A 13727-nucleotide genomic window follows, 5' to 3' on the forward strand; every position below is an offset into this window, starting at 1 on the left:
TCTGCATCTCTTTCAGGTTTTCTCCTAAATTCACTTTGCACTGACTGTGTCTGTGTCTAATCCAGCTCTCATTAGACGCTCCATACAAAAGAAACTAGAATCTGCCTTTATTGAGTTTCTAAGAGGATTTAGACGAGCACATCTCAGGCTCTTCATTTAGGCTGCTGCTGGGTTTTTTTAATATCCCTCTACAACAGATAAATATGTAATTCTGCTTTAACAAGAAAGCCCCAGAGTCTGCTTAATTATTCGTTATATTATATTCAGCGCTAATGTCACAACTTTTACTTCTTTGTGGTACAAATATATTTTTGGTAGTGAGTGTCAAGCCTGATTTATACACTTTTAAACTTATTAATTTAAACTTTTATGATCATAATTTTAAAAAGTGATTCAAGGCCCTGAAGCACGAATCCAAACAGGATTCAGTATTCGGTGTGATATTTACATTACTTTGCGTTTCTTTCAATAACGATAGGATAATTGTGTTTTTTAGACACAAAGCATCATTTCTCTTCACACAAAGCAGGAAATATCTCTGAGGTTACCATCCTGTGATCCCACTGGTCCATCTACTGGGTGATTTACATTCCCACCCTCACCTACAGCCACGAGCTGCAGCTGTTGACCCAAGGAATCAGATCGTGGCTCGAAGAGGATGAGTTGAGCCTCCGCCGACGAGTGTCTGCGATTATGGGAAGTGCTCAGACTGGAGTCTCTTTTTGGCCTTTTTCAGTTTTATTAGATAAGTGAAGAAACGACAGGAAAACGAGGACAGACAGGTAGCAAAGGGCTGCGGGTCGGACTCGGAACGGCCGTTCTCAGCACTATGACATGTGGGCGTCCTCTCAACGCACCCAGTTAAACCGGCACCCCATAGTGGAAACTTCTGAACACATTAAGGAAAAACTGATTCTTCAGATTAAGTAAATGAAGGTTGTATAAGCTCACACAGCACGTATTGAGTGCTTTTGAAGAGAAGATTGATGTGCAGTTCAGTTTACTTTAAAAACTACTCATCCATCCTTTTCTAGTTTTATTTTAATAAATATTTAACCGATTGAGTTAATTAGTTTCTCAGTTTTACTGGATTTTCAGGGCAGTTACTGGATCATCATGGCTTCCTGTTTTGTGTGCCAGTTTTTTTTTTTTTTTTAAATAAGGATGCTGACACACAAAAAAAAGCAAATTGACTGTCACACTGTTCGCAGCCAGCTCAAATGTGATTGGTCAATCACGTCCCTGTCTGATGCTTTTCATGTCAGGCACAAAAAAAGCTATAAAAGTCACAAATTAACATCAGAAAACACATTTTTAATAACGAGTCTGACCCAGAGATCAGTGCCACACGGACTCTTACCAAACGTCTGCGATCTTTTGTAATCGGGCAGAAAAATACGACAAAGCAGAAAAGCACTGGGATTTTATTAGACACTACAATGTACAGAGACAGAGGCTGAGGGCTGAACAGCACAAGTAAATGTTATGCATCCATTCCATGACAAGCAAGACCGAGTACTCTAAGCCGCACACTCTGAAACAGTCTTTTGGTGTTGCCATGAATACAATGGTTACAGTTCTGGTGTAATGTCCAAAATAAGACATGAGAGTTATTAGTATATATAATGTGTAGATATTTTGATGCACTAAGAAGCCCTTCAGTGCAGATCTGAACTTATCCGAGTGGCGCTGCGATGAAAACTACATTGCTGAGAGACTGGGAAACAGTCGGTGTATTCAAGGCACTGGAATAGACTCAGGATTATGGATAACATTTCCGGGTGAGGTAGTGAAATCACTTGACAGTGAGGTCATTTTGGGATACACGTGGGTTCATTATTGGCTTTCTCCTGTATTTATATATACACGCACGGCATACGATTTCATAGAAAGGTGCTCCGGAGATTCTGGAGGCATCGTTCCAGTCTTTACCGCAAACTCTGTTTACGCTCTCCCGTGTGCCTGTGCAGCTAGGATGGAGAAGGAAACGTCTAAAGCGCTGAAGCACTGAGATGATAGTTTACAGTTACAAAATAATCATTTTACATCGCGCACGCCTTTGGATCAGATAGATTACGTTCAACAGACTCTGGTGCTGAGGCTGGAATGTGTGAGTTTTGTTTTACTGGGCGGATATAAGCCTTTTTTGGGGTCGTTCCTTTTTTCTTCCAACTTCGTAAAGAACAAAATGGAAATTCACGACTAAAATTTCAACACGTCACCACAAACATAACAAGTCCAGGGATGCCAGTAAGAAAATAAAATCATTTACTCAAATCAAAGTTCTGTTTACCAATTATAGAGATTTACTTACTTTCAAAATGCAAATAGATAAATTAGACTTTAACCTACTAAAATGTGAGTTGTGCAGGAATGTAACATTATTCATGTGGAAAATGCCATACGTGCTGGATTACATGAATAATTCCGTATTTGGGAATATCATCTCCAATACTCCAGCACATAAAACCACAAACTGAGTTTATTACGTGTAGAAAAACAAAGATAAGGACCAAAAAAAGTGGTGGGTGGTAATTTTGTTACCAGATGATCCACTGCAGAAAAATTCCATTAATTTCATTTTAATGCTGGCACATCTGAACTTCCATACAATAAGCTGAAGCTTCAGCATTGGACTGAATGCTCGGAAATTTCTACACTACAACAACGTTGTAGATCTTCACTGTCAGCCTTTGTTTAAAGAAGAAGAAGAAAAAAAAAAAGCTTCTCGGTGTCTATCACTCAGGTTCGGGACACGTTACAAGTGCATTGGCCAAAAGGAACCAATCGCACGGAGCAGCAAGAGTAACCAGCGACAGATTTCCCTTCCTTCATAGTAACTTCATCCCATCGAAGAAGAAAACCAACGAGCTGTGTGAAGCGTTTCATTATGTAGCAGGAAATTCAATTAAAAGCTTGCTCACGGGCAGCTTCGGATCCCCGGGGAGGCTGTGACGCTAACCGCGGTGAACGTGCGCGGGCCCAAATCTCTCTTCTGAACCGCATTTGCTTCTTTTGAGTTACATGAGATTTATATGGGAGCCTAAACGTGGCACCTGCACAAACCAGAGTGTCATAATAATAACGATGCCCGGGAGCTTTTTGGGTGCCGCTGGATGTCCACAAATCTCTGTAAATCTACCACATCCTACCTGTTACAGAATATCAAAATACCAGTATATGCATTTGTCTTTGAGTTATACATTTGTATTCTTTAATTATTTTCTGGATCTGTTGTGCCTTTAAAATACACAGTTCAGTAATGTATAGGAAAAATACTGTACAAAAAGAACAACTTATAGAATAGGTCTATATAAACATATCTCTTGTAACCAATATATCATCTCTGTTGTGAATCGTTTGGTCTGCAGTAAACAAATCGATTGAGTTAACCACAGTATTGGACAACACCATCCAACTCTTTTTGTCAACACCTTTTACATTCATACAGCCATCTTTAAAAGAAGGCAAACATAGAGCTATGAGGAGAGACTACAGACATCTGGATTGATTTCTAAAGTAAAAACACTCATATTAATCATGCTAAGTTGAACAGAAGCAAAAAAAATCGACAACTTTGCAAAAACAAAACAAAAAAAAGGAAAAAAAAGGGAGAAAATAACCGCAAAGAGCTTTTCATTCTGTCAAAGAAATCATGCTTAAATCTGAAAAACAAGGAGGCTAAATAACATCAATGTCAAGAGTAGTATTAATACTAACAATTATATCAACAGAAATATATATGTATATATATATTTTTTTTTTCTCAAAACAACAATCTTCCATCTGAGAAATAAAAGGTAGATAAATATGAGTTAGAGGAAATTGAGCGAGTGGAAACATTGCACTGGATCAGATTGTGAGACACGCATTAGTGCAGATGTCAACTAACGTTAGCTTAGTTAACGAGCTAGGATGCAATGTGGAGAGAAGGCGGAGCTAAGAGATGCTTGTGTCGGGTTAGCGGTGGACAGGAATTATTGCTCAGTGTCCGAGAGAGATGAAGGAAAGAAAAATGGGCATGACTGCAGAGGAAGAGACATGTTTTCTTTACGTAGGGGGGGGGCGGAGTTACCCAACTAAAATACAACATGAACAAAAAAAAAGAGATGATGTTGTTAACAGAAGAAGACAACTTTAACAGGGCTTAAAAAACAAAAACAAAACGCAAGTTTGAAGCAGGAAGCGGGCGCTTAAGCTCGTTACGGGGACACGAAGAAGAAAGGAAATGACAGTTTTCAGTCCTGATGTCACGTATAAAATCGGTATGAAAGTGAACAACAAACATGGCATCACTTCTCAAAAGGTGGAAGGTAGCGGGCGGGGGGATTCAGCTGGTGGGTTGGCTCATGACTCCTCACAGTACATTAAAGTGGGAAGTATGCAGGTGTAAATATATATATATCATTATCCATGTATATGTATATATATTTAGTCAAACAATGTGTACAGAAATTAAAAGAAGGTACAGACAAATTGAAGCTTATGATAGAAGTCAAAAATACCAGAATCATACAGGTGTGTGTTGGTGTGGGAGGAGAAGGGGCTCAAGGGCCAGGGGGTACTGGGGGGGGGATTCAGTGCCACCAAAAGAGACACATTGTCCTTCAAATTCGAGGGGAAGGGAGGTCTGGGGAGTAGAGTGGGTGTCAGGTGGAAGGAGGGGGCATGGTGGTGGTGCTGGATGGGCAGGGTGGGGATTTGAGGGCTCACAGGGGCCCGTGCCGGGTCTCGTATTTAGCCAGAACGTTCTTGCAGCGGCCCAGCTCCTTCCTCAAGTCCGCTACCTCCAGGCGGAGAGCGGCGTTCTCCTTCTCCAGGAAGGAGGCGCGGATGGCAATCTGGTTCTCCTTCAGCCGCCGGGCGTCCCTTGACCGCTTGGCTGCCACGTTGTTCTTTCTGCGCCGGGCCCAGTACTTATCATCCTGTGGAGAACAGTGGGGACAGGATGGGGAGGTCAAGAGTCTGAGCTAAAAAAAACAGTAAACACAGCTCTGAATGTGATGCCTGTTCCCGATCCATCCACTAGGGGGAGACAGTGATTTATTCTAACTGCTGAAAGCTTATGCTTTTCCTTATTTTCTGTCATTTGTACACAGTTAAAAGGGTGAATGCTCATATTTAACGTGCTCACAAATAATGATGCTCTAAACACTAAAGTTTTAGTACCTTTTCCTACTTTTGGCTCTGTATGATGTCATAAATAGGGGACATTCCTAATATAGTTGTCTCGAGCATACCTCTCTGTGAGCGAGAACAGAAACACGTTACTGTTCGAATTATAGTTGTTTTGTTTTGCTGCACATGCACGACTCATACATGCATCACTTACACAGTTAGTGCAGACTTACAGATTTCATGTGTATTCCTTTTCAGTGAAATAATTATTCATAAGTATGGTTGGGGAAACAAATGGGGGCTCATCCGGGATTTAGGTGTAAACCCTGCAAAATCGCTACGCTCAATAAATTTTAAATGATCCCCAGTCCCACATTTCAAATGCAAAACCCTTTTTTTAATTGATATATAAATATTATCTCCAACTTGAATGTAGCCATTATCTTTGTTTTTTTTTGCATGACTTGAATTTAAGAACACAGATTGTTTTGCTTATAGTTCAAAAGTCTTCCTCCCCCTCATTGTTTAACTTGCTTCAGATTCTCACATTCTTACATAACGGCATTTCAGCCAGAACATGAAATCTGATCTCACACGGCTATAAACACAAACACAAAGAGACGGAGCAGCGGGTCACCTTCAGGTCCTCGGGGATGAAGACCTTGCGGGCTTTTTTGATCATCGGCTGTGGCTTCAGCTCTTCGGCAGAGAACTTGCGTTTCCTCGGATCAAACATCTCCTGGCCCGGCACGCTGGACAGAGCCAGGTCTGCTGGGTCGGGGTCATAGGTCACGGGCACCTGAATGGACTCTGGGTCGATGGGGCTGGGGGTGTCCCGGGCTGAGGACAAAAGACACATTAGCTGTCAGTAAGTGCGCAGAAGCATGCAATTCTCTCAGCAAGAGCTACATGTTGAAAGCCTTTCGTGATTTGAAATCAGCAGGACCTAAACAATAAGCACCTCTAATTTTGGCAGAAGCAGCGCCCTTAAGGTTCTGAGTTGTACTTCTATTTAAAGAAAGCAGCGAGGCAACACGGGTGAGGCCCAATCAGCAGCTCTAAAGCTGGACCAAGGACAAAGGAGGACGCTCTTTCTCTCCTCTGAATGCACACATCTTAGAGCAGCAGGAGGAGACGTCAGGCTTTGACTTGAGGACAGGTGGCTACTTTTATAGAAGACAATCTTTGTGCCTCATTTGCCCAGCAGGTGGTGCAAGCACACAAGCTTTAAAAGGACAAAGAAACACACACACACACACACACACACACACACACACACACACACACACACACACACGCCTCACTTCTTACAAGACACGAAGACAAACAAGATCTACGCGCTTATTATAATGAACTGTTAATACTGCTGATTTCACTGATTGTCTAGAGATCTCAAGGAAGTCAACTCTCAAACCATCTTGAAAGCTATCAGCAGCCCCCTCCCCCCATCTCTACCTGCCTGTCGTGTGAGACTTCTCCAACCAATCTCAAGCTGAGGGCCAACGAGTCCAGTTCGCTGAACATTTACTGAGTGATTCATCACATTAGCACTAATTAGTTTTGTGATTAAAAACCCCATTTGTATTCCCCACTTAGAAAAAAAAAAAAAAAACAGCGAATAAAGCGAGTCACAGCGGCCTACATTCCCACGAGCTGCCGATCCACTGGCAGCTCATACATCACGACCCAAATTGTTGGACTTGTGAGCGGCCATGGCCAATGAATGCTGCAGACCTTCATCCAGCGTGCACACAGTCGCACCGCTTTCTGCTTTTGGATGCCGTGGAGGTTTGAGAACACTTGCATTTAAAACAGAAACAGACTGAATCCTTGAGCTCACTCTGCATCTGTCTGCCCCTCAAGAGGCACCGTCCCAACCACAGGAAGTGACGGTTCCTTCATCACATGACAAGAAAACCTCGAGAGAGTGGCCACCCTGCTTCGGATTTCTCATAGAAAGTAAAAGGAAAACAACATTGAAGCAGGTTTGTTCGGAAAAAACGATGCAGGAGTATTAAAATGACCGATTATCAGCTCATAAATCTGAGGAAAAGGGAATTTCCTCTGGCATTTTTTCTGGGAATGGTTACAGTTGGATATCTTCAACCTCTTTATTAACTTTCTTGAAAATTCAGCATTAAACTTATTTGAAAAAACTGGAATTATATAATAAAAAAAGAACAGATTTAATACCAGCTTTTGATATGTCAACATATTTTTTGCTGTGGTCCCAAAATGTGGGCTGTAGCCCCCTGTTGGTCTATCATGGTATTGTGGGCTTTTTTTATTTATTCTCAATGTTATAATTATGAGTATAGATACTTAAAAAAAACCTCAATCTGAGATAAAGGCTGCGGGTTAGACAACGAGCAATACTGATGACTTGTTTGGTGAATAAGGTGTTTTTAATAATATCTTTTAGCAAGTCAACTAAGGTCGGGTCGGTAAGTAGAGTCACCGTTTCCAGAGTAGAGATAAATCTGTCTGTAAGCTAAGATACAAATAGCTGAAGTCTCTTCCACCACCATTCATAAACCGAGCCCTGCTGGAGAGCAAAGCCTCTTACCAACTAAAACTGGAGTTTGTCTGCCAACCTGCAAATACCCAACCTCACCCTAATCACCTTTACGAGCCACTGGGATCTCCTAATTACCAGAGTTACAACACAAGCCCGTTCATTGACCTGCAGTATCCTAAACTAATGGACCGCACATTCCAGGGGAGAGGAAGTAGTTGAATGTGGATGCACAAAATAGTTCCCTCCCTGACCAGGAAATCTAAAATTAACAAGGCATGAAAGGTAGTCTGTCTTATAAAAAGCTGTGGGAAAGCAGGATTGAGCTGAGAAATACCCGTGGAACTTGTTTTCCTTTGTGGACTTTATCTCTTTCGGTGCGCCGCTGGTTACAGGCTGTTGTCACGCTAAATGATCGTATCGAGCTTACTGTGAGTGTAATCATGTGGCTGCGTGGGTGATAACACGACGGTCGGCGATAAGCGGAGCTGGTGGTCATATCTGTGCGCGGGGATGGAAGTGCAGCAGAACTCTGACCTCGGAGTGACACGAGCCCAACAGCAGTCACTCGATACTGTGCAAAAGCGTTAAAGGCCACAAGTGCTGTTCCTCTATGTTGGCTTTAAATGATGCTTCTTTAAGCTGGCAGTCAAAACGTATTTGCATGACGTAAAAATCCTAGTGGCAAGGTAAAAAAATGCACCAACTCAAAACAAATTTGATTAAAGCGTCCTAAATCAGATATTAATTATACCTCTGGGCCATGGGGCTCCATTGGTGTCTAAAACTATTAAAATTACAGTGAAGCACCAAATTCCCTTAAGACCGTGCACCCACCCCACCCCGTTCATTATAATAAGTGCGTAGATTTTGTTTGTCTCCGTGTCTTGTAAGTCAACAGGACTTCATTCCTCGAGGGCACTCATGCAGGACGGGCTGGTCCTGCAGAGGAAAGCTACCATTTCCACAAGACCAGCGGAAACTGGCCACAACAACAAAGCGGAGAGATATTTTTCGCCACGGCTCATTTTCCCCCTCATCAAGCCACCTTTCATAACTTAGTGGAATGCGCCACAACACATCCTTTGACCCCTCCTAGATCTGACTTCCCCTTTGCCTCCTGCCAACGGTGTAGCAGAGTCCATCTTCTGAACCAACCGCTAGTTTGAGGAAAACCATCCCCCTCTCTTTTATTTGTTTGTTGCTTGTGATAACTTATCAGCTGCCTGTATCGCTAGACGACGGTGGCAGTGTGGCTGGTTAGACGAGACTAGACTCGCTGAGCTGGAACAATATTGCGCTCACGTGACCGAAGCACACCCGAGTCCATGTGATCTCTGCAGGGTACAGTCTGTGCCTTGGCTCTGAGTCCGAGGCTGTTTTAGAGCTGAGCCCGGCGAGGGAGGGGGAGGAAGACTGGACAGGAAGTGGACAGCATTGTAGGGAGGGAAGGAGAGGTGGGGAGCGTGAAAGTGAGAGTGAGTGAGAGACGGAGGGAGGAGGAGACAAGAGAAGCGGGCAGGTTTCATGCCGTGACAAGCTCCTGTTTGCAGCTCAGCGCTGCACACGGCGCCTGCATGTGTCCGTCACATGGCCCGGCATGCTGCAGGAAACCCCAGCCGCGTTCACGTGAGAGACAAATGTGAAGAGGCAGACAGAGACAGACCCAAGCAGAACACACACACCTACACACACACACATACGCATGTGTCTTTATGCACATGTGCACCCAGCCTCTAAGAAAAAACCCCATAAGGTACAGATGCACCTCCACTGAGTAAGGTTAGCTCCTCAAACTCTAGTCTGCACAACTTTCTATACAACCTAATGGATGATTTGTTAATTACCAGTTCAACTATAATCAATCAAAAATAAGCATTTAGCGTTTTCTGGTAATCAAATGTCAAAATGTGCTTGCACTGATACGTCACCCAATGTGAACCCTGTGTATGCCAGCATTTCCGCAAATAAAGCCGTCATGTTGCATGAACTTTAAGTTGGCTGACATTCAAAAACGCATTCAACTGCTCAAAGACTGTAAAATGGGTCAGCTATTGGTCACAGCAGAAATATGGACTGGAATCAGCCACTGGTCAAGCTGTTATTGGATAACTTGATATTGGGCCACAATTTCACAGCTGATGCATTCAAAGCGAAAACTTTACATCAAAGCACTCACAGCAACTTGCTTCTTTAAAAGTCATCATTAAACTGCTGCATAAACATTTTTCAAGAGGAAAAAACTTGACCCTCAAAAAAAATTATACAGTATATATATATATATATATATATATATATATATATATATATATATAAAATGATGTTATTAAGTCTATTCATTTGATTTTATTATAAATGGGAACAGGAAATGGTCTATATATAAATATAAAAAATAAAAATCACACTTTTCTAAATGTTTGCCTCGCTATTGTTGTCGTGCAAACACTGTGAAACTCACAGCCGACACCACAGAAACTTTGGCCAATTACAGCGTCAGAGAGAGCGCCACTATTAGTCACTTGCGTCATGAAGAGATAGCAGTGTAAGCTATGTCAGCGCAAACGCTGAGAGGTGAAGGTCATAATATTTGGTTTTTATTACTGTTTTATGGATAGAAAGGCTTAAAAGGCAACAGGTGTTACAAATGTAACAGCTGGATATTTTATCGGGTTACCCAAAGATGCAGTTTTTTTGTTACTGATTCGACTTTTTGTGCCGCGAATGCGATCAAGTCTTTATTATGTCTTCTAGCTCTTCATCACACCATCTTTGAGCACTTAATCAGCATAAAGAACGACACAGATATCAATCAATGCCGATACTAATCATCGGCTTTCATATACATAACGAGGACGCAGTGGAACGTTTCAGTGTCTTTATAAAAGCCACTTGGTCAATAAAATGTACCTAATTAAACTTTCATCTGAACCTTCTTTCTTATCAACGCCTGGTAATATTTTGGTAGCTTTCCATGACCCAACTTGGTTCAAGAGCTAAGATTTGGTGCTGTGTAATGTATTTAGCATATTAGAGTAAAGCCAACACAATGCTGACAATACCTCATCAAGGTTTGTTCCTTCCTAATCTCCAAACTCAGAGGCACGACGCGCTGAGGGGGAGTTTTCTTTTCAGGTGCCAGTACAACAGCTGCGTAGCATTTATGTCGGGACTCTGTTTGCGGCTTTTAAGAAAAGAGTGATTTTATAGACGAGGAGTCGACCTTGACCCATCTGATGTCAGGCCAAATCACCAGTCATCCTCTATTATCATCCAAAGTCTTTGGTCAGATCAGTCCACGTTCATCCTGATTATCAGTTGTGTCATTGAAATATCACTCAAACTATTAGGCACTCACTTAATCAGGACGCCCCCACTTGAGCATCGAGTAACAAACATAAAGAACTTCTTGCTTCCCTTTAAATGCAGAGACCTCGCTCCGTTTACATTCGTACCGAAGGCCGGTCCTTTAAACTGACTTCAATCCTTCTGGTGTCTGGCGTAAAACCCAAACAGAATCTGGCAGCGCCTTAACAAACTCAGTCACACAGTTTAGCGCCTCCGCCTGAATGCAAACTGCCCACTTAATGTTAGCTCATTACAATAAAAGAAATCTTCCTGGATGAGGAGCTTTAGCTTATCAACACGTCACTGAAACGCTGGAGCTCTGCACCGAAACAAAACATGGTTCTAACACCTAAAATGCTTTGAGGATTTCATGCAACCAATAAAGAAATAATTAGACGGCACCTTAAAATTCATTCAAAAGTCACATCACCGAGCTGAAAAGAAGTATGTGTGCAAACTAAATGAAGCTCAGCAGTATGTAGTAGTCTCTGAGTCACATTTCTGAGTAATGTAAACAGCCGATGTCAGTGTTTGCCAAACCCAGCAGGGATTTATTCTGAATGAAGACGATGGAAACTAACTTTAAAAGGGTGAATCTGAAGGCAACAATACAACTTTAGAAACACAACACAGAAAACAACCATGACTAATGCCTGACACGGTTGGTGCGGGAAGATTTGTTCTGCTAATCGGAGCTTTGTGAATGAGATTGTACACCACCCTTGAACTTGAGCTTGCTTACAGGCGCTCCAAAGTTCAGTGCAGGGCTGTATAACAGGACTAAAGTGTGTCAGGGTGAATTTAAGGTGCGATGCAACGCTCCAATCAGGAGCTAAATGAGAAAACGCACAAGATATTGTTCTGTCTCAGCGTCCTGGCTGATAGTGAGTAAATGTGGCGAGAGTGTGCTTGCACCAGGTGAGCAAACAGGAGGACGGACCTCTCGAGGCCTCCGCCCCCCCACCCCGACACTGAAAGGGTACAACTAACTCACGTGGCCTCGAGTATTTCGAGGTGCATGATAGGCTCCACTGCATAGGCTGCCTACCTGCTGTGCTGGGGCTGTGGAGGCAGGTCTGAGGCGCCATGCCCGTGTGAACTGATGTGGTGGCACGGCTGCTGAGGTCAACCACGGAGGGCGTGGGCGGGGCAGGTGGCGGGGCCTGCTGCAGAGGGGCCTGCGGCGGCTGCGCCGTCTGCGGGGCCTGGTCGCTCTGGGCCGAGTTGGCGGGGATGCCGTTTTCCGACAGGAACTCCTCCAGGTCCATGTACTCCAGCTGAAAGTTGTCCCCATCGTAGGGCAGGGTCTTGTCCCAGAGGGTCGGGCCAAGGAAAGCCGACTGTGGATGGCTGGCTGCGCTGCTCTCATCGTCCAGCTTCTTCTCCTTCTCCTTGTCCTTCCCGAATCCTGCAAATGTTTGCACACAGTCATTTTATTGTCTTGCTTTATTGAGGGAAATCACGGGTCAGATCTTGGTTATAAATAGACAGGGTCTCATGTTAAAAAAAAAGGGTCAGTTTAACCAATTTTCCAAAAAGGGACCAAATTAAACGATTAACCGAATTTAAAATACTTTATTTATCTGTGCAAGCACCAGATGTTAAAAATAACAAAAAAATAATATGTTAACTTATTAAAACACGCCAATAAATTATTTCTGATGGGATTTCAGTGTGTCATCTTCCAATAATGTAAGCAACATTAAAAGTATTGGCTCCAAGTGTGCTGAAGCGGTGACAAAAGTCCAACATTTTACACCACAGACAAATAAAACCATAGAAATGCACATAGAAACCTGTAACTTGGATGGAATCACCTTTTAAAAATTAATAACCTGCTCTCCACTCATATTTAAATACATTTTCACTCAATGCATCCAAGAATCCAAACAGAGCGCAAACAGCAGCAGCTTCATAACGGAAACGACGCCCTCTATCGGCAGCCAGAGGTGGTGCTACTGTAAATCCCACAGAAGACGAGCGGGTTTAAAGGTTGCAGAAGGAGCCCGCAAGCTCAAAACGGCGCAGTCGGGAGCACATAGCGTGCAAATTAACACGCACTGCGCTAATTTACATGACAAGTACATGCTAAACAGCTCGAGCCAAAGTTCACGTCAACCTGTCAGTCAACTCACATTTAACAGATACGGACAGCGATCTGTGATAAATAACGTTACATCGACAAACGTCGTAAAAACGTTAACAGGAAAGTCACAGCTGATGGATTTAGCGAACCAGTGTCCTTCATCGCCTCCGATCTGTCAAATCTACGCACTGAATGACCACAACAGCCCGCACGTAAACACCACGGCCGAGAGTGCGCGCTCGCGGCTTCAAGTTTTGGCCCGGTTTAAACGTACCTTCATCGTGGTGGAAAGGCAGCTTCAGCGGATTCTCCAGCAGGGATTTCAGCACGCCGTGAGTCGGCGGCAGAAAAGTTGGGTTTATAGGAAGAGGTCTGGCCATTTTCTCCATATGTCTTGAAGGGCAATTTGAGAACAAAGCTCACAAAGACTTAAATTCCCCCCCCGAAAACAAAAGAAAAAGAGGCAACCGAACTCGCTGGCCGGTCCGTGAAGGTCCCGCGCAGGTGGAATAAACGACGCCGGTGCTCGGAGGGAGACGATAGGGTTCCGCGCAGCAGCAGGTCGGCGAGCGGCTGGCTGTCTGTCGTCGAGGGCGGCTGGCAAATAGCTGGAGGAGGAGGGCAGAGGGAGGAGTGTCGCTGTCAGAGCTCCTACACTCCTCC

General features: G+C 43.4%; 1 protein-coding gene across 1 annotated transcript; it reads right to left on the reverse strand.

Annotated features, from left to right (window-relative positions):
* Positions 1 to 1406: 1406 nt before the first annotated feature.
* hlfa (HLF transcription factor, PAR bZIP family member a) lies at positions 1407 to 13727 on the reverse strand. Its single transcript, XM_082530337.1, has 4 exons — positions 13339 to 13727; positions 12027 to 12386; positions 5756 to 5958; positions 1407 to 4925 (listed from the first exon to the last, which is right to left on the reverse strand). Exons 1-4 carry the CDS (start codon positions 13451 to 13453, stop codon positions 4710 to 4712), a joined length of 894 nt encoding a protein of 297 aa, XP_082386463.1. The 5' UTR covers positions 13454 to 13727; the 3' UTR covers positions 1407 to 4709.

This window comes from Aulonocara stuartgranti (genome assembly GCF_965226115.1).
Source record: "Aulonocara stuartgranti genome assembly, chromosome: 4".
In the NCBI taxonomy this organism is placed as follows: domain Eukaryota; kingdom Metazoa; phylum Chordata; class Actinopteri; order Cichliformes; family Cichlidae; genus Aulonocara; species Aulonocara stuartgranti.

Coding starts and splice junctions, on each gene's coding strand:
- hlfa (XM_082530337.1), bottom strand. CDS start 13,453: ATGGAGAAAATGGCCAGACCTCTTCCTATAAACCCAACTTTTCTGCCG. Junction 5,959..12,026: donor CCACAGCCCCAGCACAGCAG/GTAGGCAGCCTA, acceptor TTTTGTCCTCAG/CCCGGGACACCCCCAGCCCC. Junction 4,926..5,755: donor TCATCCCCGAGGACCTGAAG/GTGACCCGCTGC, acceptor TGTTCTCCACAG/GATGATAAGTACTGGGCCCG.